This window comes from Scatophagus argus, chromosome 2 (assembly GCF_020382885.2).
Source record: "Scatophagus argus isolate fScaArg1 chromosome 2, fScaArg1.pri, whole genome shotgun sequence".
NCBI classification, from domain to species: Eukaryota; Metazoa; Chordata; class Actinopteri; family Scatophagidae; genus Scatophagus; species Scatophagus argus.
In genome coordinates, this window is record NC_058494.1 from 27,936,517 (window position 1) to 27,960,629 (window position 24,113).

Genomic DNA, 24,113 nt, shown 5'->3' on the forward strand with positions numbered 1-24,113 from the left:
TGTTCACTCACCCCTTCACTCACCCGTTCACTCACCCGTTCACTCACCCGTTCACTCACCTGTTCACTCAGCCCTTCACTCAGCCCTTCACTCACCCCTTCACTCACCCCTTCACTCACCCCTTCACTCACCCGTTCACTCACCCGTTCACTCACCTGTTCACTCAGCCCTTCACTCAGCCCTTCACTCACCCCTTCACTCACCCCTTCACTCACCCGTTCACTCACCCGTTCACTCGGTAACTTCACTCATTTGTCTGCACTTTTATTTCTTTGGTGTGGTTTTCTGGGATCTTTTAATGTACGTATCTGAAATAAAATGTGTTAGTGTTATTATTATTCATTCGTGACTGTACATGAGTTCCACGTCAAAAGCTTTTCTAAAAATACACTTAAATAATGACGTCTGCCAGCTCGTCGACATCCATCAGGATCTGATGCTGACCAATGAAAACCTGCAGCCTGCATGATGCTGCTGTGTGTGTGCGTGTGCGTGTGCGTGTGTGTGTGTGTGTGTGCGTGTGTGTGTGTGTGTGTGCGTGTGTGCGTGTGTGTGTGTGTGTGTGTGTGTGTGTGTGTGTGTGTGTGTACTGGGATCCCACCTCTCTCTCCTTCCAGATCCATCTCTCCACCCTCCTCTCCTCTCTGCAGCATCCCTCCTCCTGCTCAGCCAATCAGCTGCCGGGGAGTGTGATCACATGACCAGCAGCCACCAGTGGTTCTCCACCAGGCACCGGCAAAAAGAGGGGAGGTGTCTCTCCCCCTCCTCCTCCTCCTCCTCCTCCTCCTCTCTCTGAGTCAGACGGTGTGTCTAGAGGAGAGTCGATGGATGTGAGGGATCCGTCTAACGCGCTCACACACGTTTCTTCTTCTTCTTCTTCTTCTTTTGCAGACCAGAGGCCGCTGCTCCGTCTTTAACCTCCCCTGCCTCCCTCCCTCTGCTGGGGAACACAGGGGGGATGAATGGGGAGGCGATGGAGGGGAACCCGGTGCAGGAGCAGCAGCATGCCGGTAACGGCTCCCACCTCCCTCCCCCTCCCACCATCACGCCAGCCATACCCCCCTACGTGAAGCTGGGCCTGACCATCGCTTACACCATCTTCTACTCGCTGCTGTTCGCCTTCGTCTACGCCCAGCTCTGGCTGGTGCTGCGATACCGACACAAGCGCTTCAGCTACCAGACGGCCTTCCTGTTCCTGTGTCTGCTGTGGGCCGCCCTGCGCGCCCTCCTCTTCTCCTTCTACTTCAGAGACTGCGTGACCGCCAACGCTCTCGGACCCTTCGCCTTCTGGCTGCTCTACTGCTTCCCCGTCTGCCTGCAGTTCTTCACGCTCAGCCTCATGAACCTCTACTGTGCACAGGTGAGGGGGACTCTGCTGCTGGTCCAGGTGGGGGGTGAGACTCTGGACCACAGTGTTCTTTAAAGAGTGACGTAACAGCTGCTCCAGTGCTTTGACTTCGCTCCTTGCTGCAGTGATGTCAGAGGGTACTCCACGGTGTGTCAGTGCGCCGTGACATCACTGCTGGGTGTGGTTACAGGTGCAAAAGAGCACGTCTGACCACAACCAGCGGACTCCTACACCTGAAACCCCGCCAGACATATCGGTGTGTCCGTCAATATGTCCTCAAGTCCTGAGGACTCGATCGGGATTCCAGTCCAGATCTGAAAGTCTTCAAAGACGCCAAATACGTCAGGCTGAAGCTCGGGAAAACGTTTCTGCAGCATCAGCCTGCTTTCAGACTCTGACGTGTTCAACAGTTCATTCTCAGCTAGTTCAGTTATTTAGCTACTTAGCTACGTCCATGAGAGACAACCACAGGAACATTAGGCCACAGCTGCAGGGTCACGCCTCCAGAACAAAACCGAGAAGTGAAAGAATCCTTTACAGTCATTCTTAAATATTTAAAAATCTTTGTGGACCCCCTCAGCCACCTGAGCTGCAGCCACTGTGAGGCTCAGCTGAATCATGTTGGTCTGGCAGCCACGTCAAATGTTCAGTCAGTCAGTGTTTTTCTGGCTTGATGGGTGTAGCAGCTCTTCCTCAGCCATTCATCCACGGCAGCTGGCAGATGCACAAATAGAAAGAAAGGAAGGACAGAAGTAATCCTCTTCACCAGCAGCTTTACGCCACGTGCTCCCGACAGCTGAGATGATTTTTCTTCTGATCAAACATCAAGGTGTCTCACTTCTTCAACGAGGCCGCCTTCAGTCAGAGTGCGAGTCAGTGAATGAGCTGCTGGACTCAAAAGCTGCAGACTGCTGGCTCTCGTATGGAGGACTGAAACTGCCAGAATCAAAAATAAATAAGGAAGAGAGAGAATAAAGTTAGCAAGGACAGCTAGCTGCACAGCTAACACAGCTAACTAGCTAATGACAGCTCCAGTTAGCAGCCGTTAGCAGTTAATTTAGCAGCATGTAAGGCTACCTGTCCAACAGCAAAATCTGTACATCACAATTATTTCTTCTGTTATTTATTATCAGATCCAAATGCACCAACCTCACCCACAGGTGTTGTCATTTACCTGTGGTCTGTGGACGTCCTTGTTGTTAATTCAACCCACAGACTTGTGATTGGTCGATTGTTTCTCCGTCGGGCGGCACAACACCAGATTTATTTGAAACACACGGAGCAAACCGGGATGAGATTCAGAAGTCGACCAGGCTAAAGATCAACTCCCTCCTGAAGGTGTTAATCTGTCTTTGCTTCCTTCACAGGTTTACTTTAAGGCAAAGTCCAAGTACACACCTGCACTGCTCAAGTACAGGTAACTTCCACCACCTCAGTGTGATGAATAACTCTCAAAGTCTGGAAATAAATCAGACTCAACATAAAATTAAACTTAGTTTTCCTGAAAAGTACTGATTGTTTTAGATTTTCCCAAAAGTTTAAAGTGCAGTTTTAAGACCAACTCCCCTCCCCCCACCCAGACTTCCTCTGTACCTGGTCTTCTTGGGCGTCAGTCTTCTCTTCCTGGTGGTTAATCTGGTCTGTGCCCTCCTGGTCAAAATGACCGCAGCTGATGTCAAGACCATCGTCCTGGTGAGGGTCACCATCAACGACAGTCTGTTCGTCCTCTGCGCCGTCTCGCTGTCCGTCTGCCTCTACAAGGTCGCCAAGATGTCGCTGGCCAACATCTACCTGGAGTCAAAGGTAAAAGCCACAGGTTTCTAACATTAGCAGGGCCGGAACAAAGTGTTTGGAGGCCCTCAGTGGGGCCCCAGAATAAAGAACTCAAACAGAACAGCCACAGATCATCAAGTTTCCTTTACTAAACTCCAGGTTACTCCAGGTTTTCCATCGGTGCGAGAAAGCTTTTGTAAATATCACTGCAGCACGGACATAAAATTAAAAATGAATGGTGACGAGTAATACCTGTGTGTGCAGGGCACGTCGGTGTGTCAGGTGACTCTGATTGGCATCACGGTAGTGTTGCTGTACGCATCACGAGCCTGTTACAACCTTGTGGTGCTCGCCCTCACCGACATCGAGACCATCAACTCCTTTGACTACGACTGGTACAACGTCTCAGACCAGGTGGGCTTTCGACTTAAACTGTGGTGATCAAACACACATCAGGAGTTTCATCTTTTTGCCCCTGACCTTTGACCTGTCCCTGTCTCCAGGCGGACTTGCGGTCGTCGCTGGGAGACGCCGGTTACATCGTGTTCGGGGTGATCCTGTTCGTCTGGGAGCTTCTGCCCACCTCGCTGGTCGTCTTCTTCTTTCGGGTCAGACGGCCGCCTCAGGAAAGGGTGAGTCGTCCTCCCGTGTCGGCAGGGTCAGGTGACCTCTGACCTTCAAGACATTTGATGTGATATTCATGTTCCTCAGAGGATGAACCCTAACCTAAACCGAAACCGCTAGCTGTAGACTCTCAGTCTATTAATGCATGTGAATTCAGCCATTTTAAGAGCCTTTAAAGCCTTTAGTGGGGAATCACATGCACTTTGAGGCACAAAATAAGACTACAGGTGCATCATCGAATTAAACTTGTGTTAATTTGCTTGGATGTCCAGAACACAAATCTGAACTCAATCTGACCACCTACATGTACATTTGTCTTTCCACTAGTCTGGAAGAAGAATCACAAAACTGCACCAAACATTACGTTTTACACTTGTGGCGTTTCCCCTTAAAGGAACAGTTCACCCATTTAATTTTTTTGGTGAACTGCTGATTTAAACACATTCATCAGATCTGCAATGACGTGACATTTTAGCTGAGAGACTTCTTGACTACAAGGCTGCACCACAAAAACTGAAATTACTCACACGTCAGAGCCATCATCCCAGACCACCTGATACGTGAACCAGTTTTTGGTGTCGGATGGTGGATCCAGTGAGCTCAGCGTCACAGCGGAGCTTCTGTGTTTACTGTTTCACTGATGAAGACTCTCGGTCTCCGCAGAGCACCGTCGGGATACCAAACCACGTTCTCTCCTCCAGGGGTTACTTCTTTGACAACCCTCGTCGGTACGACAGTGACGACGACCTGGCGTGGAGCATCCCCCCCCAGAACGCATCAGCAAGGTACAAAGTCACTTCTGAATTCATTCAAGCAGTGCTAATCAATACTAACGATGGACCAAATCAGATCTCATGTCCTGGTGTGATGAAACAGGTTCTCGTCTTTCTCTCAGTCTTTCCTCCGACTGCTACGACTGGGGCAGCCGCCACAGCAGCTTCACTGTGCACACCAACAGCGACGAACAGCGCCTGACCGCCGCCACCGCCGCCGGAGAGCTCCACCCTTACCCATAAGCCCTCTCTTCACTGTACAGCATCAGTCTGCACTTTGTGATTGGTTGTCGTGTTTCTTATTATCACTGACATCCAGTTTGTAGAGTCACAGAGAGAATTTAGGGAAAACACCAGAACGTCCAGCAGGGTTCCTACACAGGTTGTAGTAATACTGTAGTGTAGTACACCAACGCAGTAGCACTCCAGTAACTGATGTGGAAAATGTTTGTTAAAATACACACAGTGAGAAAATATCTTGCTGAAGTTTGGAGACGACACAAATCCACTGATCAGGTGCTCAAAGATAAATTGTACATGTACAAGAACAACAATTTAAATGCCACTTACAGGTGAAACAAAACAAAGCAAATGCACACAGGAAACGTCAGATGAAAAGTCAAGCGTGAACGCAGAGCTAGTCATTTTGATAAATGACACTATAAATGATATGATCTATTGATTTCACATCATTTTCATGATAATGAGAAATTGTATTAGTATTTAACTTTCAAAATCAACTTGATTACAGAAACACAACGTACAGAGCAAACTTGATGAGCAGAGTTGACTTGCGACGTTAGCAGCTAAACCTTATCAATGCTAACGCTGATGCTAACGCTCACACAAATGGACATGGAGGTCGACTACAGGAGGTCTGCATAGTTTCATTTCAATTCAATTCAGTTTATTTATATAGTGCCAATTCACAACAAAAGTTATCGCATGACACTTTCCAATTTGAGCAGGTCTAAACCAAACTCTTTAATTAAATTGTAAATAGTAGTGCAAACAGATGGCGCTGAGGATCAATTACTTAGCTTAAAAATTCAGTGAATGATCTAAAATATTTGGCCAACCGGACCCCAGCAAACCATCCATCAAACCGAATGAACGAGGACGTTAGCACGACGTTAGCATGAGAGTGTAAATATTTTCTGAAAACAAGATTAGTGACAGTATGAAAACCTTTTCATTCAATACATTCAAGTCTTTTTGATCTCAACGTTTCTCTTCAATAAAAATGAACCAAGCTGGACTTTTTCCAGGCTAACGCTGTGTAGGAGTCCTGCTTCAGAGATGCTTTTACAGTCATTAATGTTTTAGAGAAAGTTTTTCAGCGAGTCAGTCAAGTGGAACAGGCACAGTCCTTCATTTTGTTTGATTTAATTATTCACACAAACAGACACCTGATGAGTCCGACGCTCCTCCAGACAATCTGACAGGTTAATAAAGGTTCACTCAGTCTAGTTTTTAACATTAAAATGTCCTGTCCTGAGCAAACTTTGAAAAGCTCCTCAAGTCGTTTTTGGATTTTGTGGACTTTAACAGACGAAACCATCGAATGTTCGAACACTCGTGCACTGTTTGTTGATTTAACCTGATCAATATGCTGTAAATATCAATAACCAGACAGCTGAACACCTCTGTGTTGTTTTGATGTTCACATGTTAATAATTAATTTAATCCTGGCTTGAGCTTTATTTTGACTTCTTTATAAACAAATTCAATATTTATTAAATGTGAAATTGAGTTTTGATAAATTTCTGAAACGTTTTAGAAAGTTTTGCTGTTTTTTAGTAAGAATCTTTTAAAGCCCGATAGTCATGAAAACTGTTTTGAGATTTAACCCGTCGGTACCTTTTTCTTCATGTGGACTTTGTTCTGCACTGTTGACAAGTCTGTAATGTTCAGAAAAAGAAGCTTAAAGTTTATATTTCTAACAGACGCAGGTTTTCTAAGTTATTTGTGCAGCCGCGGGGTCTCACTGAGACCACACATTTTGCTGTTGAGCTCGTTTTGTGTTTGTGTGTTGGTGACATGTCGACACGAAAGGTAACACTTCAATAAAATGACCGTCTGGTTGTAATCACAACAAAGTTAGAATTTATTGGACAGTTCATCTGAATTAAAGGAGCAAGTTGTATAAACATGAACATTCAAAGCAGGCAGCAGAGTAGCTGTTCTGCTTGGCCGTAGCTATCGCTAACCACAGCTCGGCAAGCCATCAGCTAATGGTCCTCTGGCTGACTGGGCTGGACCTCATCCTCAGTCACCACGAGGCTCAGCTGAGGATTTATTTAGGAAAAAACGAAGTGATTTAAACTCTGAAAGAAGAATGACTTTTGTAAAACATCTGATTACACTGACTGAAAAAGGTCAAAAAGTTCAAACTCATTTTAAGCAAAAACCAAACGGAGGTCAGTGATGTCCACAAATATTTAATCCTCTTTTCAAATAAATACACTCAGCAGGTACACACATGGACATGGTGCATGTTTATCCATACAGCAGAGATCTGAAAGCAAAAGAAAGTAAACCTCAAGCTGTGCCGCCTTTTACAAACTGGACAGGTTCAACATGAGGAGCGTGAAGGTCTGAAGCTGAGCTTTAAGGCTGACCAGTGGACTGTGCAGGACGTCCTGCTGCTGGAGGACATGCAAGGCTCAGAGGAAGGCACACACACACACACACACACACACACACTCATCACACACACTGAGCAGGCAGACTCCCTACGGAGGCTCCAAGGTAACACTAAAATAAATAAAATCTACTGAAAGATTCAATGAGAGCGACTTGATTTTATGTCTTCATTTTTCAGATCTGAAAACAACCAGCTGAACTTAACTAACATGTTTTTGGAATATTGAAAAAAAAAAGTTTCTAAAATTGCAGGACTTGATTTTTTGTTGTTTTTTTGGAAAGTAATTTTCATTTTAAGTTTCCAGTTGTGTACATTTTTAATGTTCAGGTTTCAGACTTTAATTTTACTTTTGGAAATAAACGTTAAATTAATTATTTATTGTATATTTATTTGTCTATATATTTATGTGTAATTATGTAATAATCTCTTTAAATGAAATTTTACAGAAGTAATTTGTAAAATTATTTTTCAAATGTCTTTTAATCTTTACAAACCGTATTTATTATGTCCCACCTAATAATTAAATTTATTTAATAATAAATTTATTAATTAAATGAACCAAAAGAGACATTTTTTTTTACAGCCTTTAAAAACTTATTTTCCAAATCTCAGTGGGGAAAAACGGGGGGCTTTCATTTGTCACACTAAGGCCTCCGTACACTTTACCTCACGGTTTTATCTTTTGCACAAAGAAACACAAACTGTTTCCTGTTTCATGAATTCACAAACACAAACCTTCTGTCTCATTAACGAAGTTTCCTCTCCGAGAGGATCAGGATCTGCAGATCTGTTTGATCTTGCAGCTGACTGGTGATCAGGTCAGGTGAGTTTTGTCTTTTAAACATCTTAAAGCGATGCCATTTGGCTGCAAAATGGGATTTCTTGTAGTAATTACTGATCATTGTGAACCACAAGGTATTGAAGCACACAATAGGACTAAACAGAAAGTGAAATTTTACTTACTTAAAATATGACTTTTTATACTGAAACATTTATTTCAATCATATTTTGTATTGGTATCCAGATGTCAAATAATTAAATATACAAGTGATGTATCAGCCTCACATCACACGTGTATGATCAAAAACAAAAGCTCAGGCTCATAACTCATCGTAACATCACGTCTCCAAACAACACAGCCGAGTTAAACACAAACATCAAAAAACCAACTAAAACACATAAAAGAAAAGCAGGTGACTTAAACATCTTTGGTCCAATCAAACCTGACTAAATCTTTATTTCCAGGTTGTAATCTAAAGAATTATTGTTCCTTAAGGACTTCAGGCTCCACGGGGCTACAGAAAACCAACCAACCACAGGTGACGTCCAGTCCAATGACGTCCTTTGCTTGTTTGACGTTGCTTATTGATCGTAACAGGTGTAATCATTTAAATCTCTTAGTGATGACTTTGTGTCTCTATAAAGATTAAAAACTGCTTGTTAAAGGCGAAGTCTGGTGATATTGTGGTGGTTTCTTATCGTCAACAAATCTCTCTGTGCCTTAGAGTTCCTGCAGTCCCTCCAGTGTCCAGCAGGGGGCAGCTCCACTGGTTCCAAACGCAAGTCCGACTGTATGAAAGCTTATGAGAAAACGAGTGGACTTCTCAGTTGATTTATGACCTCAGTGAGCAGTTTCCTGGTGTGATTCTGGTCTCAGTCTCTGGTTTCAGGTCTTCTTAACTGCAGCATTATGTTCTTTTTGTAAGTTATTGTTCCGCTTGGAGTCAAACAGACCATAAAGCAGAAACACTTTAGGGCAGGACTACTTTGTGATTGACAGGCTGCTACCATGGCGTGTCCTCAGGTTTCCAGTTGGGTCCCATCAGGTCACTTCTGGCTCCAAATAACAAGATGGCTGTGATGCCAAAATGGAGGCTTCAAAAATGTGGTCCACAAACCAAAGGGTGACATCACAGTGGGGCTCAGGCGTGGGATTTGTTGACAGTAAGAAAAACAACAGATTGACCCTTTAAGGAGAATGTTTTTCACACTTTCCCATCAGCTGCTGCAACAAGACCTCCACCCTCTTCAGTGCCACCACACCCCTTTTTCACTTATGAGGAAGTTTACAGAATGAAATAAAACACCTCAGCAAGAATCAGTCTGAAGACAAGATAACGACTCCTAGCTTCACTACATCTGTCTCCATTTAGGCTGCGCTTTAAGACAACACGGTGGAAGCAAAGAGAGAAAACCAGACGCCACTTTTACAAAACACACGGCAGGCAGACGGACAGACGGACAGACAGACGACCCATTCATCCAAACAAACAAACAGAATTATTTGTTAATTAGCAAAAATCTGCTACTGTATCAAGCTTAGCATTAACTGTGGAATCAAGTCATAGTCCATTATTTTATAGCTGCAACTGCTGATGGTCTCACACACACACACGCACACCAACAAACTGTTCCAACTCACCACAACGTGTTCAGTCACCTTGTTAAACGAGTGACATCTATTGCTTTGTATGAGACGTGAAATATCACGACGCGACTTCAACGTGTTCACCTTCCCTGAAGCGCTCGCAGATGAGCTCTCACGTCATCGTCCAACAGCCACAGCGGCTGATAAATCTGCAGCCAAGCGGCCGTCAGCTTCACGTGGTGACCCGACGTTTCCTTCTGACTGAAGCTGGTCTGATAATCCTGTTTCACACAGCCGAGTCTGCTGCTGGACGCTGAACAGCTGGACAGAACCTCTTCAAGAGGAGCTCAGCTTCATCTGGAGGAAACCCTCAGAGTCACGCAGGCCACGAGACACGGCTGGAATCCACCAACATGTGGCCAGTGGAGATGTACGTCTGTCACACACACACACACACACACACACACACACACACACACACACACACACACACACACACACACACACACACACACCGCCTAACAAGCTGACATAAATTAGGCCTGAGATGATAAACACGAGCTGATTGGTCCAGATCCTCAGGCTTTGAGCAACAAACTTCTCCAAAGACAAGAATGTGAGAGAGAAGAGAAAAACAAAGAGGCAGCATCAGACAAACGGCGTCCGCTCGGCCGTCCGTCTGTCCTCAGTCCTCCGTCAGGACAGCTCATTTCTACATTCTAGAAGGAGGTCTGACTCAGGGTCACGTGAGTGGAAAATCCAACGGGATGTGATGTCACCAGAGGGCGGGGTCAGCGAGGGGGGCAGGGCGAGTGACATGACTGTTTTTAAACTCAATCAAGCTCAGTCACTTCCTGTTGAACACCACCTTCACGTGGCCATCAAGAGTCCGTCAACGGCCGCCGTCTGCTTTGTGATGTCACTTCCTTCCAAACATTTGGTTTGTTTCATCAACATCACAACCACCCTGCTGATTCCACTGGCCGACTTCTCAGAAGAGACCAAAAAATAACTTAGAAGAGAAACGGTCAGAGTTCTTCACTGGCCAATAAGTTTTACAGCAGAGAAAAGAGGGGGAGGAGGAGGAGTTAACATTCATCATCTGCCACACAGAGGAGGAGGAGGAGGAGGAGCAGGAGGTACAGAGGGGAAAGAGACAGAGCGTTAGTCAGGGTGTTCACTGCTGATCCTGATGAAAAAGTCCTTCCAGGTGAGGATTAGACTATTGCAGTTCTCTGTGGGCTGGCGCCGCCTACTGGCCAGGTGGAACATCACCTTCTGTTACCTGCTCTCCTTCAGCAGCAGGCGGAAGTTGTGGAGCTGATATATGCTGGTGGACAACCTGAGAGAGAAAAGCGAGACAAGAAACGTGGCGTGACGTTCGTGTGTTCGGAATGAGGGGTCGAATCTCCAACTCCATTCAGCTTCTTGTGACAACCCAACCCATTAGCACAAACATTAGCCACTTCCAGCTGCACTGGTCCACCCAAACTGTTACGGAGCTGCTCAGGCGCAGGTGAAAACTTACCTGCCGAAGGCGTTCAGCAGGGCCACGATCTCCTGCCGGGTCAGCTGGAAGCCTTTGGAGGGGCTGTGTTCAGGAAGGTTCTGGATCTCCCTCTCAGAGAAGAGGACCTTCAGGGCCGTACCCAGACCCTGAGTCTGCACACGACACACAGGACAACCGTCAAGGAGCTCGACAGGTTCTCTAAATTCAGCAGGTATAACCGCGAACACGGACTCTTCACAGCGTATTCGGTTAGACCGCGTGCAGGTGGATTTTAAAAAATGGATCACATGGAACCAGTTTAGTGCACACGTCGTTACTGCTGCTCTGTTATTAATGAGATCAATAATCAGAGTGTGGAGCCACAGCCAAGAGGCTCACCTGCAGCTTCCCCCACAGGCGACATTTACTGCAGCCCACGCAGTCCATGATCCTCGAGATGTTTTTAAAGTGGAGGCGGAACTCCTCCTGAAAGACACGACGTCCACTTTGGGTTACGCAGCCTTCATACATGACGCGTCCCCAAACAAACACCAGAATAAAAGACACACAGACGGACTCGTCACTGTTACAACACTTTGGCTTCACCTTTAATGTTTTGGCTTCCATTTTGTGTCCGGCGAACATGGACTTCTCGTCAAAGTGCATGGGGAAAGCTCTGCAGGACAAAAGGAGCAGTCAGCTTTCTGATCACTTCTTACAAATGAACTGCACAACATGAGAAACTCAAACTCACGTCTGCGTTTAAACACACCTGTGCAAAATAACAGGCTTCAAAGGTGCCCCGTTAGTTGTTGTTGTTTTATGTTATTTTCTCAGCACTTTATTTAAAATCATAACCGCTGATCTCTGAATCACGTTGGACAAAAACAAGTTTTATTTATGTGAAAATTTAAATTCAGAGGAAAGCAGAGGAAAGATGCTGCTAACAGCAGACTAACATGCTAACATGCTAACACTTAACATGTTGTACCACTATTTAGCATGTTAGCATGCTAACTGTTAGCATCAGACTGGAAAAAGGACTGTCCAGTACAGACCTGAGTAAAAAGTGTTTTTGTTGTATTACGACTAAAAGTCTCATTGGGTTTCTAACTTAAGTTTGTTCATTCACTTTTATTGAAAACTTTTCTGTGAAAAACTGATCTGAAGCTCAGTTCTGAGGCTGTAATAAAACTTAAGGCTACCTCTGCCCACTTCCTCTTGAAGCCACGCCCATATCTGGTTAAGATCCACCCATTGAGTACAAATACATGATGTACTTGGTTATTCCTGATTTGAATGTTACTACATTAGGTGTATTATCAATTGATCAATTCTTTGGCTTATACAAAGTCATAAAGAAGTGAAAATTAAAATTTGAAACTGCAATAAACAAATGAATGTTCCAGCAGTACATGTTAGCATGCTAATGTCCAGCTTGTAGCGCTGTGTGTTCGCACCTTCACTGACCAGCACGCCGGGCTTCGATTGATTTCATTATCCATAAATCTGCAAATTATTCTCAACATAAATCAATTAATAACTTGTATATAAAATGATAAAAATGTGTGCCAGAGACCAAAGTGACGTCTTTAAATTACTGTTAACAGTCCAAGACCCCAGAGACTCTTCACTTATGGTCATAACTTACAGAGAAAACATTTAAGAAGTCGCCAGCAGCAAACGTTTGACATTTTGGCTTGAAAAATGACAAATGATTAATGAATTATCAATACAGAAGGCAACCACTCTTCTTTCGACTGACTAACTGATTAATCAATTAATTGTGGCAGCTGTGGTGAGGACTCGTGTCCAAGTTTTTGTCTGCTAGTGAAGAAGACATGAAGCAGATGCTGACATGAACAAATGTGGATGTTTAAGGTTTTTGGCGACTGAACTGCACTTCTGTTTCATCACGTCTGACCCGAAGGCCTGAAGAACAAACCCGTCTTACTTGATCTCATTGAACAGCTGCAGCAGCAGGTCCTTGGTGGCCAAGTCCTCCTGACCGTTTCCTGTGTACAAGTTGACAAACGCTCGCTCGAAGTACGGCGCCACCTTGTAGAGCGCGCGCAGCTCGATCAGGTACAGGAAGTACAGGTTCTTCAGCCGCCGCGTGCCCTCGCCTTTGGTCTCTGCCGTGTCGAAGCGCTGCCGGAACTCCTGAACGTTGGGGCCCCAGACCGAGCGGCCCCAGCCCTCTGAGGAATCAAACAGCAGCAGCACTTTAGCGCCTGAACTCACGTTTCACGGACTGAATGAGCTTCGGGATGAGCTCGGCGTACCGTCCAGCAGGTACTGGGCGCACAGGTGGATGTTGATGCTGCTGTGGAGGCCCGAGATGAGTCGGTAGAAAACTCGCTTCTCCAAACACAAACCTGCAGACAGGAAGCGGAGAGTCCGCCGTCAGCTCGAAGACGACGAGTTTCGTTTCCACACTGATGGATGTTTTTCATTCATCATCACATCACCAGACTGCATCTCAATCAGTTTGTTAAATAAACGTGAGAGAAAAACATCAACGAGGACGTGAGGACGACTTTACCTTCGAGCCACGTGTAGAAACCTTCACCTGCAAGGTGAGACACGACAGCTGATCAGCTTGTCAGCACGCAGATAAAAATAAACTCATGAAGATCGTTTAGTCGTTACTCACCGTCATCGTCTCCTGAACGCAGACAGAGAGAGAACAAAGCTGTTAGATCTGTGCTATTAATACACACACACACATCACCGAGAATCACTGGAAAATATTATGGGATGTCCACTGATCATAGAAAAACTGACAAAGTTGAACCAAAGGTTATGTTGCGTTTCCTGTGAGGGATTCTGGGTAAAGACGTTGAGGAACAGCCTCCGTCATCAGGCTGAGGTTAAACAGGAAGTCACATGCCTGCTCTGACTCCCTCAATGGTCTGAGCGTCAGCTGAAACGTTTCAACACTTTGCTTTGAGACTCTGACATAACACATCATAACCTCGTTCAGACTGATCTGAGAACAGCAACATGGCCGACAGCTCAGACATCAGCGCCCACCAGGAGTCCTGATGACAAAAAGCTCAAACCAAACTGAGCAGTCAGTGACGTTCAGGACTCACCTCTGCTCGGAGCCAGAGGGTTCAGAGGCCGGTACACTGATCTGGGCCTGTCCACACACACGCACGCACACACACACACACACACACACACACACACACAATCGTCAGAGGTTACAGTGTATATCAGTATGTGTTCTGTCAGACTGCAGAAACACACAAATAAACACACATTCCTACCTACAGCGTGTGAGTGAGTGTGTGTGTGTGTGTGTGTGTGTGTGTGTGTGTGTGACTGTGTGAGTGGTGTGTGTGTCTCACTTGAAGCAGTTCTCCTCATAGATGCTGTTCCAGACTCTCCAGGCTGAAGGACCCTTGTATCCGGTGTATCGCTCCGGGTTCAGCAGCAGATCCACATACTCAGCATCTGGAGAGGTTTCATCTGACACACACACACAGAAAAGCAGACTATAATGGACTGAACAAAGTGCACGAACAACACGCTGCTCGTTGATCAAACCCCTGCGGGACCTCGTGAGGTCTCATCTGAGGTAACGGGATCCCAGAGATCGCACGCAAATCCTCCTGTGTGGCTGCAGGGTCGTGAGAACCACCAGGACTCGTCCTGGGGCCTGCAGTGGTTCAGGTCAAAGAGTGAATCCTCACCGTCCAGCTCACAGAAGTGGTCCTGAGCGTCGTCGTGTCTCGCCCAGTCAGCGAACGCCTCTTTACTCTGGTTACTGAAATAAAGATGAATAAATGACCACATGAACATCCTGAAGACTCCAGTCTGAAGGCTGAATTTGAGGTTCAAGTAAACCTGATGGTCCCTCTGGTCTGTTGCCTCCACCAGCTGAGCAGGTTTTAAAAAACACAGCTTTATCAGATTCTGCTGCCGCCTCCACCCGCGACGAGCCTCCACCCGTGACGAGCCTCCACCTTTACCACGAGGGCCAGTGAAGTGGGCTGAGAGCAGCAGCTGCTGGTTTATGTTTGACTGCTTCCTGTCAGCTGACGGAGACAACAGGCAGTCAGTCAGTGGCGTCACCTCAGGGTGCTGTTGATGGCGCCCAGCTCTTTGGCCTGCTCGCACTCCGTCATGTCCGACATTGTGTTGGCTGCCTGCGAGTACTGTGGACAGAAAGACAGAGAGCGGACGGATGTCACCTCGATCAGACTCTGATTGGCACTCGTTTCCTTCTTTCGCTTTGCTGCAGCTGAGCGAACGCTTCAGCGCAGGCATCATGTGACTCTCATGTCTGTCTGTCCGTCAGCGGCTGGTTAGCTTAGCTTAGCACAGAGACAGGAAGCAGGTGCAAACGGCTACTGCGTTCTCTGCTACAGTCGCTGTGGATGTGGCTTTCAGGTGGATGAGCGTCACTGTGGGCACAGGTTGGTGTTTCCTGTTCTCCACCCGACTGATTTTAACCCTCCTGGCTGACGGTCAGTGAAACAGACTCGACCTTCACTGAGACGAGTGCAGATGACCAAACATTCCTGCCAGCCAAGAGCTGGCAAACACTCAGTCTCTACATGGAAACTATCAGAGCAGATAAGCTGAGTGCTGTGAGGGTTTACACAGTGTGTGTGTGTGTGTGTGTGTGTGTGCGTGTGCTGATGAGACACAAAGTGCTGGGACAAACACAGCTGGTCCTGAACTCCATTTGACCAGCAGCTTGTTGTCAGGTCTGAAGTCAGTTCAGCCCTGGGACTGCGTGTCATTAACGAGTCCCACACACTCGGTCCTGCTACCACAGACACTCACTAAAGCACCAAGTGGGGATCCCTCCGCTGCTGAAAATAGTCCCAAACAAATGCAGCTGTTTTTAAAAGGAGCGACTGTTGTTATTGCTGGCTGTAGCTGCAGCTAACGTTAGCTCAGTCATATCATTAGCATCTCTTAGTTGGTACCGTCAGAGCATCAGAGGCGGATCCGAGAGTCTGGTCGCATTCAGACTCCTGTTGACGTATTCTTAAGTCTTGTTTACGTTTAAATTATTCAAATTAAAACTGCATTCAAACAAAGTTCCCGTGTTTACTTTGGCTTCAGTCTAAACTGTTTAACTATTTGTAAGTCAGGCACTCAGAAAAAGACCTTTCAGCTAACGGGACAGGAGCCGTTCGACATGTCGGTCAAAGCCCTGAGCTGCTGCGATAAACGTGACAACAAAAACTCAAATTTTACGACAATCCGTTGAAGTCCTGTCGCTGACCTGTTGTGTTTCCAGAGCAAAGAAAAACGTGTCGCTCTCACCTTGTTGTAGTTCCCGGACTTGATGCCCACTGGGATTTTACTCTGTGGAACAAACAAACAGTAAGAGACAGCAGAAAGCACAAACTCTACATCATCTCAGGACCACAAAACTGTCTCAGCGACTGTTTTCAAGTGGACACATCTCGTTGTTGACCTAAGATCAGTCAGAGACAGCAGGCAGATGTTAAAGCCGCGTCAGTCAGACTATCATGAAGCAGCTGCTGTTGGTGACCTCTGACCTCTGGACAAGGCTCCACATGGCAGTCTTTGATGGCACAGTGTCCGTCGTCGGGCCAGAAGGGACACGGTCGCTTCAAGTTCACCTGGAGACAAAAGACATGAGACTCGTGTCTGAGAGATTTCAAGTCCATCACCATCACATAAAGTCAGTTCATCACATGAAGCACGGTGTTGACAGACAGGCGTGTCCTGAACCTGTCATGTTAGCATTCGTGTCTGTGATGCTAACGTTAGCTCGGGCAGCTACAGCGCAGAGCACGTCCAGCTTTACGTGCTCCCTCGCAGCAGCAGAAACGAGGCTCTGAACGTCACCAGGGGTTTGCAGGGTTCAGGGAAGACGTCTTCCTCTTACTGCATCTGTCTGTGGACAGTTTGACTCGTCCTTCCTGTGGCATAACAGCCGCTTCACAGGAACAAAACCATGAGGAAACACTACAGCAGCTGCAGGTGCAGAAGTGTGTGAGAGGCCGCCTGAAGGAGGCGAACGTCATGCCAACCGCCACCACTGAGAAGGAAGGCAGGAAATCGATTCTGACAGACAAACACATTTTTCAAAAGCAGACAAACTGGTTTCTGCTTCCTGATTTAAAACAACAAGCACCTGCTCAGCTCAGGCTCAGGCAGAAACAAGGGAGAACAGGCGATTCAGGGCTCGCGCTGAATTTTCGCCCCTTCACAGACCTAAAGAAGCCTGGAAGGTCATTCGTCCAATCGCTCACTCACGGCGGTGACGGTGAAGCTCTGCCTCGAGTGTAACACTGCGATTACACAACACAAACCAGCAGAATAAACAATGGAGCCAACATGTGCTCACACTGCGGGGCAGAAACCTCCACCGGCAGCAGCTCTCACCCTGTAGTATCTGAAGTAGTCCTTCTCCGTCAGCTTCTTGATGCGCGGGTAAACCTTGAAGTTGTTGAAGACGTCGATGCTCTCGACGTCGCAGAAGCAGTCGTCCAGGACTCCTGTGAGCTGCAGCGGAGACAAACAACACGTCAGCAAAGTCCCGTCCAATCACAACAACGCAAACGCAGCTCAGGTGAGCCACCGGGAGAAGAGTTCAGGGCGGCTCACCGCCGTCTATCAGAGTTCATCAGCTTTGGTCAGCTTTTCATTTCAGCCTTTCCTGTTCCACACTGCTGTAAACGGGGCTCAGACCTTGACGTTCTGTCATGTTACACGTTAAAGGACCGTTTCATAAGAGTAACTGGAAGTTGGAGCGAGTTTTTAGATGACGAGATTTAGTTACTTTGCACATTCAGATTATGAGTAAGAAACATGAACACTGTTACATATTACTACGATTAGAAACACTGATATTTAAATCAATCTTATGGCTGAAATCCACCCTGTGTATTTTCTTGGCTATGATTATTTTCTTGAAAACCACATTCATTTTACTGACACAAAGTTTAAGTTGACTCATTAAAACGCCCGACAGTCCAAACCCCAAAGACACTCGGTCTGCTGGGAGTTTTGTCCTCGTGGCTTAAAAAGACTCAACTGATGAAGTGACAAATCCCTTCAGCTTTAAAGTAAATATGTTAAGACTTTACGTGACCACCCAGCAGACGACACGCCTCACGTTCTGCTGAGGAGTCACTCAGAGCGTATTCACAGCTTTGTTATCCGTCGGGTCTCTTTTGGATAAATTTGCATTTGGCTGCTGTGAAGCGACCGCGTCTTTAGCCGTGTTTACATTAACAGAAGACATTTTAACTGAAAACCGGTCACTGACAACCAACAGAAACAACGCTGTCACGTCCCGATGATTTCTGAGGATGTTACCAGAGAGGAACTGGGAGATTCATTATTTACAATTAACTGTTAACAGAAGGCCAACTGAACCTGCACAAATGAGAAACTCGTTAACAGGACGAGCGTACGTGTGCTCAATTAGGTTTCCACTAATCTGAGTCTGAACTTCCCTTTCAAACACAGAAGTTCCTATTTCACCAACATTTAGTGCCAAAATGCAGTTTTTTTCTGCAGAGGGAATTCCTGAATACACAAAATCACGTAAACATGTAAAATAAAGTGCACCAAATTTAGATTAGAGCACATTCAATGAGACTAAGTGGACGGAGCCAACTCATTCTGGTATTTCTGATACTGTACCAAGTGCGGAATTCGTCAGAAACACCTGGACGGACTCAAACGCATCACATGAACCAAACCACAGCTGACCTCTGACTGTAGCAGTCCGCCGAGAGCCAGGACAGGCAGGAGGAGGCCGATTCCCCTCAGCATGTCGCTTTTCTCTCGCGCTCCTCTTCACTGTGCTTTAAAACTAAAACTTCCTCTCAGCAAACGTTGGGCCTGCAGCTCTTGTCTGCGGGCTGAGCTGTCACTACAGACACCCAGTCCCATGCCCGCCCGGGGACACGCCTCCAAACAACAGGCTGTCAAGCTAAACCCCGCCCCTCCAAGTTTGTAGTCCTCTTCCTGGTTAAACGTCGTTAGGAGCGCCTGTTGTTTGCGGCTGTAAAGACTACAACTCCCACGAGAGGACAAGAGGCGGGAGCTCCGCCGCAGCCAATCACAGGACACCACGCTTTTCTACTCTCCAGCGGCGATAATAGCAATTCGGCTTCAAGGCGTGTAGTTTTACACGTTCATCGTCAATACTGTGTAAGCTTCGAAACAACGTTAATATTCAACACACCAAGAGAAGGAAGTTGGTTAGTTGAAATCAGGAGCAACCCAGTAAAATGTTTTAAAACAAATAAATAAGGTGACAGTAATGAATGTCAATTGTAAAATATCATATTCAGCTAATAAGTCTCACTTGAAAACTCAAAACGGTTTTCATAACCGCCACACAGACAAAAATAAACACAGTGGACATTTCACTGTTTATACGTGCCGTTTTCAGCTTCGAACACCTTACTGACAGAAAAGTGAAAAAATTTGTTTTTTTTTTTTTAAAAAAACCCCACACAATGTGACTTATACACACACACAGACACACACACGGAGAGCACTGCTGCTGCTAGCTAGCATCACACACGGTGACGTCAAATTAAGACGACAGTAGAAAATGCTAGAAGATTTCCTGAATGGTGACTGTTGTCGTGTCGTGTCGCTTCGTTTAAAGCTCCAAGTTAAATTACAAAATCCGCAACAACAACATCGTGTTGACTTTACGGTTGCACAAGCACAGCGCCGGGGCGACTTACATGGCAGAAGCAGCTCTGGTCCTGGCTGTCTGGAGCTCTGCTCGGATGTTGTTGGCTCTGCTGCGTTTGAGGTTTTACGTTGTTTTGTTGAAACCAGCCCAGAACAAAGTTCCCGAAGAACCAGGCCAACAACACAGCGCAGAACGCTCGTAAAGTTACTTTCCACATCACTCACTGTGCCGGTAGAGCTCCAGGGGGAACAAAAAAGAGCCCGGAAACACCGAGACTTCGGTCAGCTCAGCCTGTTCGGCGAGTCGGCGGCTACGGTAGCTTCGGGCTAGCTGAAGTTAGCATCCGCAGGCTACAGTGGCTCTAGAAATCTGAGCGGCTGGGTGAAGTGAGCAGCCCGGTGTTCGAATACCTTCACACGGACGTTTAAGGTTCTGCCGCCTCTAACAGAACCGGGGTCACTGTTTACAGACGGCAAGTAACTCGGGAAGTTCTCATCCACCAGCGTCCACCAATTTACTGTCAAGTTAGCAAAACAAAAAGTAGTTTTATTTCCGGTTACAATCTTCAAGATAAAATGCCCGCGATAATTTGCAGTAAATGGATAAAAAAAATCCCACAGAAACAAAATGGTGGAAAGCCTTCCCAGAAGAGTGGAAGCTGTTAAAGCTGCAAAGCTGTCTGTGTTTTCAGAATGTCTCAAGGGGTCAGGTGTCCCATTACGTTTGTCTATACAGTGTATTTTATTTTGAAAGTGGGTTGGATGGGTTTCCCTCTGTTAGAGGTTAGAAGGAGGAGATTTTGAGGGGGGAGATTTTCTTAAGGCCATGGACAAACTGCAGCTCCTTCCTTCTTTCTCTGATTCAGTAGGAGCTACAGGAAAGAAGCAAATACTGTGAGAAGGTTTGAACTTTACAGGACAAACAGCAGAACTACAGACTGACTGTCAGACGGATGCAGAGCTGTAGAGGACTGTGAACTTACTGTTGACCTGCTGACTTTAAAATACATTCTGTGGGACTGACCTCTTTTTGAGAAACCTGGCTGCAGAAGAACTCACACAGCAGAGGAAAAGAGAAAAGATCGTCACAGACATTAAACTTATCCTGTGCCAAATGTATGTTATTCTAATCACATGTAAACCTGCAGGAGGAGACACATCCTCACAAACAGAAGTGCAGGAAGAGGCGGAGCAGCACTGGACAGCTTCAACGTCACATCACTGAAATGAAACCTAAACTGTCAGAGCTGCAGTCAAGACGAGTTTCTGTGTTTCTGACTGAAGAAGTAATGAACTGAGTTCATCAGGTTTTTCTCAGCAACTGACGAAAACACTGGTGAGTGCAGCTGATAATATTTAAGGTGAATGCACACAAAACTTACAGCACCAATCAAACAGGAAGTTACATTTTTTATTGTGTAATGACATGTCAGAGAGAAATCTCAGTTAGACGGACCCATAAAATGTAAAGTTTTAAAATTGCTGTAATCATACTTTGACATTTTTATAAAAATGATATAAAGGTATGTACCAAAACATGTCATACTTTACGTTTGTTCTCAGTGTGCAGATATGTTTGCTGCCAGCAGTCTGCTGTCTGAAGACCAGTTTCTGTGCTCCATCTGTCGGGATGTCTTCACTGATCCAGTCACCACATCATGTGGACACAACTTCTGCAAAACCTGCATCACTGAGCACTGGAACACCAATGATAGGTGCCGATGTCCCATGTGTAAACGGGTTTTCACCACCAGGCCCGACTTAAAGGTCAACACCTTCATCTCTGAGATGGTTGCTAAGTTCAGACAGTCAGCTCAACAGGAAGCCAGCAGCAGCTCAGAGCAAGAAGTTTCCAATCCAGGAGAAGTTCCCTGTGACATCTGCACTAGAACCAAACTGAAGGCCCTGAAGTCCTGCCTGGTGTGTCTGGTCTCCTACTGTGAGACTCACCTGGAGCCTCACCTGACATTGTCAGGCCTGAAAAGACATCAGCTGATTGACCCTGTGGAGAACCTGGAAGACAGGATGTGTAAGCAGCATGATAAACCTCTGGAGCTCTTCTGTAAGACCGACCAGATGTGTGTCTGCACTCACTGTCCTGCTTTAGACCACAAGACACATGAAGTTGTTCCTCTGAAAGAAGGATATGAAGAAAAGAAGGCAAAGCTGGGGAAGACAAACACTGAACTTCAGCAGATGATCCAGGAGAGACGACTGAAGATTCAGGAGGTCAAACACTCAATGAAGCTCAGTAAGCGAAATGCACACATGGAGGTAGCAGAAGGTGTTCGGGTCTTCACTTCTGTGAAGGAGTCTGTGGAGAGAAGCCTGAAAAAGCTCATCGATGGAATCCAGGAGAAACAAAGAACGACACAGAAACAGGACGAAGGCTTCATCAAACTGCTTGAACAGGAAATCTCTGAGTTGATGAAGAGAAGCACTGAGGTGGAGCAGATCTCAAACTCTGAAGACCACGTCCATCTTCTCCAAAGATTCCCATCTCTGAAGGTTGTCCCTCCCACTATGGACTGGTCAGATGTCAGTGTCCCTCCAGCATCCTATGATGGGACTGTGACGAGAGCTTTGGTTCAGCTGGAGGAGACACTCAGTGAACGGACGAAGAAGCTTCTCGCTGAGGCTGAGCTGAAGAGGGTCCAGCAGTATGCAGTGGACGTGACTCTGGATCCTGACACGGCACATCCTGAACTCATCCTGTCTGATGATGAGAAACAAGTGACTCATGGTGATGTGAACCATCTTCCGAACAACCCAGAGAGATTTTCTCATTATAATTTTCTTTTAGGAAAGCAGAGTATCTCTTCTGGCAGATTTTACTTTGAAGTTCAGGTCAAAGGGAAGTCTAAGTGGAATCTGGGAGTGGTCAGAGAGTCGATAGACAGGAAGGGAGAAGTTACAATGAGACCTGAGAAGGGTTACTGGACAATATGGCTGAGAAATGGAACTGAGTACAAAGCTTTTGATGACCCTCCAGTCCGTCTCTCTCTGAAGTCTCAGCCCCAGAAGGTGGGGGTGTTTGTGGATTATGAGGAGGGTCTGGTCTCCTTTTATGATGCAGAAGATGCAGCTCTGATCTTCTCCTTTACTGGCTGCTCCTTCACTGAGAAACTCTTCCCATTCCTTAGTCCCTGTAGGAATGATGGTGGTAGAAACTCTGCACCTCTCATCATCTGTCCAGTCAATCAAACTGTCTGATCTTTCCCTTTCATGCAGTAGAGCATTTGTGAGGTCACACACTGATGTTGGACCAAAAGGCCTGGCTCACAATCTCCGTTCCAGTTCATCCCAAAGGTGTTGGATGGGGTTGAGGTCAGGGCTCTGTGTGGGCCAGTCAAGTTCTTCCACACCAAACTCATCCAACCATGTCTTTATGGAGCTTTGCTTTGTGCACTGGGGCACAGTCATGCTGGAATAGAAAAGGGCCTTCAACAAACTGTTGCCACAAAGTTGGAAGCATAGCATTGTCCAAAATGTCTTGGTGTGCTGAAGCATTAAGATTTCCCTTCACTGGAAGTCAGGGGCCGAGCCCAAACCCTGAAGAACAGGCCCATAGAGAGGGGTGTCTGGATACTTCTGTCTAGATAATGTACAGAGTCAGCCAAAAAAATGAAAACACACATCAGGAAAAAATAAACATGCATAAATATTTCAATACCAAAATTATTCTGACATCACGAGAAGTTACCTTTGGCCTCTACAATTACAAGAGGTACTCAAAGTGGTGGCTTTGAAAGAGGTATCTATATGTATATAAGTACTTATCAGAATCAGAATCAGAATTATCTTTATTGCCATGTAAGTGAAGAGGTTTCACATTACTAAGAATTTGTCTTGGTGATTGGTGCACATATAGAGCATAAGAACAAGTAACATATAATAACAGAGTAAATTAAAATAAAATAGAATAAGGTAAAACAAAATAAAATAAGATAAGTAAAATAAATATGGTTCTGGAGGTAGTACAAAAGTGAGGTAGTACAGGGTGGAAGTATAGTGCAAGTAGGTGAGGTAAACAGTGCAAATGAACAGCAGGTGGATCATGACATGAGCAGAAATCAGTTCCTGTACTGAAGTAACTAAAGTGCAGAGCAGCATGTTAGTCAGTTGGTGTTCAACAGTCCAACAGCACAGGGGAAGAAGATGTTCTTGTGGCGTGAGGTTTTGGTCCGAATGGACCATAACCTCCTGCCTGAAGGGAGTTTCTCAAAGAGTCCATGTCCAGGGTGAGAAGGGTCAGCTGTGATCCGACCTGCACGCCTCAGAGTCCTGGAGGTGTACAGGTCTCTGAGAGATGGAAGGTTGCAACCGATCACCTTCTCAGCAGAGCGCACAGCACGCTGCAGTCTGTGCTTGTCCCTGGCGGTGGCCCCAGCGTACCACACAGTGATGGAGGAGGTGAGGATGGACTCAATGAT

At 46.1% G+C, this 24,113-nt stretch overlaps 3 protein-coding genes across 6 annotated transcripts; 2 read left to right on the forward strand and 1 right to left on the reverse strand.

The window, feature by feature from the left end:
* Positions 1 to 838: 838 nt before the first annotated feature.
* gpr137bb (G protein-coupled receptor 137Bb) lies at positions 839 to 5,118 on the forward strand. Its single transcript, XM_046376631.1, has 7 exons — positions 839 to 1,360; positions 2,716 to 2,765; positions 2,929 to 3,151; positions 3,386 to 3,535; positions 3,625 to 3,753; positions 4,409 to 4,530; positions 4,641 to 5,118. Exons 1-7 carry the CDS (start codon positions 959 to 961, stop codon positions 4,759 to 4,761), a joined length of 1,197 nt encoding a protein of 398 aa, XP_046232587.1. The 5' UTR covers positions 839 to 958; the 3' UTR covers positions 4,762 to 5,118.
* Positions 5,119 to 6,943: 1,825 nt separating this feature from the next.
* ero1b (endoplasmic reticulum oxidoreductase 1 beta) lies at positions 6,944 to 20,195 on the reverse strand. Of its 2 annotated transcripts, none has more exons than XM_046376610.1 (16): positions 19,731 to 20,195; positions 17,404 to 17,523; positions 16,551 to 16,634; positions 16,312 to 16,353; positions 15,106 to 15,188; positions 14,724 to 14,797; positions 14,379 to 14,499; positions 14,121 to 14,167; positions 13,679 to 13,690; positions 13,568 to 13,594; positions 13,308 to 13,400; positions 12,977 to 13,223; positions 11,629 to 11,698; positions 11,422 to 11,508; positions 11,062 to 11,195; positions 6,944 to 10,875 (listed from the first exon to the last, which is right to left on the reverse strand). In XM_046376610.1, the coding sequence occupies exons 1-16, from the start codon at positions 19,896 to 19,898 to the stop codon at positions 10,815 to 10,817; spliced, it is 1,470 nt and encodes a 489-aa protein (XP_046232566.1). In that variant the 5' UTR covers positions 19,899 to 20,195; the 3' UTR covers positions 6,944 to 10,814. The 2 variants fall into 2 exon arrangements, with proteins under 2 accessions (XP_046232566.1, XP_046232574.1); XM_046376618.1 differs by lacking the exon at positions 19,731 to 20,195 and adding an exon at positions 18,739 to 19,380.
* LOC124052389 (E3 ubiquitin-protein ligase TRIM39-like) lies at positions 17,426 to 23,021 on the forward strand. Of its 3 annotated transcripts, XM_046376588.1 has the most exons (3): positions 17,426 to 17,590; positions 20,829 to 21,016; positions 21,244 to 23,021. In XM_046376588.1, exon 3 carries the CDS (start codon positions 21,253 to 21,255, stop codon positions 22,891 to 22,893), a length of 1,641 nt encoding a protein of 546 aa, XP_046232544.1. In that variant the 5' UTR covers positions 17,426 to 17,590; positions 20,829 to 21,016; positions 21,244 to 21,252; the 3' UTR covers positions 22,894 to 23,021. The 3 variants fall into 3 exon arrangements, with proteins under 3 accessions (XP_046232544.1, XP_046232553.1, XP_046232535.1); XM_046376597.1 differs by lacking the exon at positions 17,426 to 17,590 and having other exon boundaries at positions 20,330 to 21,041; XM_046376579.1 differs by lacking the exon at positions 17,426 to 17,590 and having other exon boundaries at positions 20,330 to 21,016.
* Positions 23,022 to 24,113: the final 1,092 nt, after the last annotated feature.

What these genes read in the sequence shown, in the direction of transcription:
- LOC124052389 (XM_046376588.1), top strand. Translation starts at nt 21,253, where the DNA reads ATGTTTGCTGCCAGCAGTCTGCTGTCTGAAGACCAGTTTCTGTGCTCC.
- ero1b (XM_046376610.1), bottom strand. Translation starts at nt 19,898, where the DNA reads ATGTGGAAAGTAACTTTACGAGCGTTCTGCGCTGTGTTGTTGGCCTGG. An exon ending in ACCAGAGCTGCTTCTGCCAT is followed by an intron (nt 17,524 to 19,730) that starts GTAAGTCGCCCC and finishes TCTCCGCTGCAG; the next exon opens with CTCACAGGAGTCCTGGACGA. An exon ending in GCCATCAACAGCACCCTGAG is followed by an intron (nt 14,798 to 15,105) that starts GTGACGCCACTG and finishes TCTTTATTTCAG; the next exon opens with TAACCAGAGTAAAGAGGCGT.
- gpr137bb (XM_046376631.1), top strand. Translation starts at nt 959, where the DNA reads ATGAATGGGGAGGCGATGGAGGGGAACCCGGTGCAGGAGCAGCAGCAT. An exon ending in CCTGCACTGCTCAAGTACAG is followed by an intron (nt 2,766 to 2,928) that starts GTAACTTCCACC and finishes CCCCCCACCCAG; the next exon opens with ACTTCCTCTGTACCTGGTCT. An exon ending in ACATCTACCTGGAGTCAAAG is followed by an intron (nt 3,152 to 3,385) that starts GTAAAAGCCACA and finishes CTGTGTGTGCAG; the next exon opens with GGCACGTCGGTGTGTCAGGT.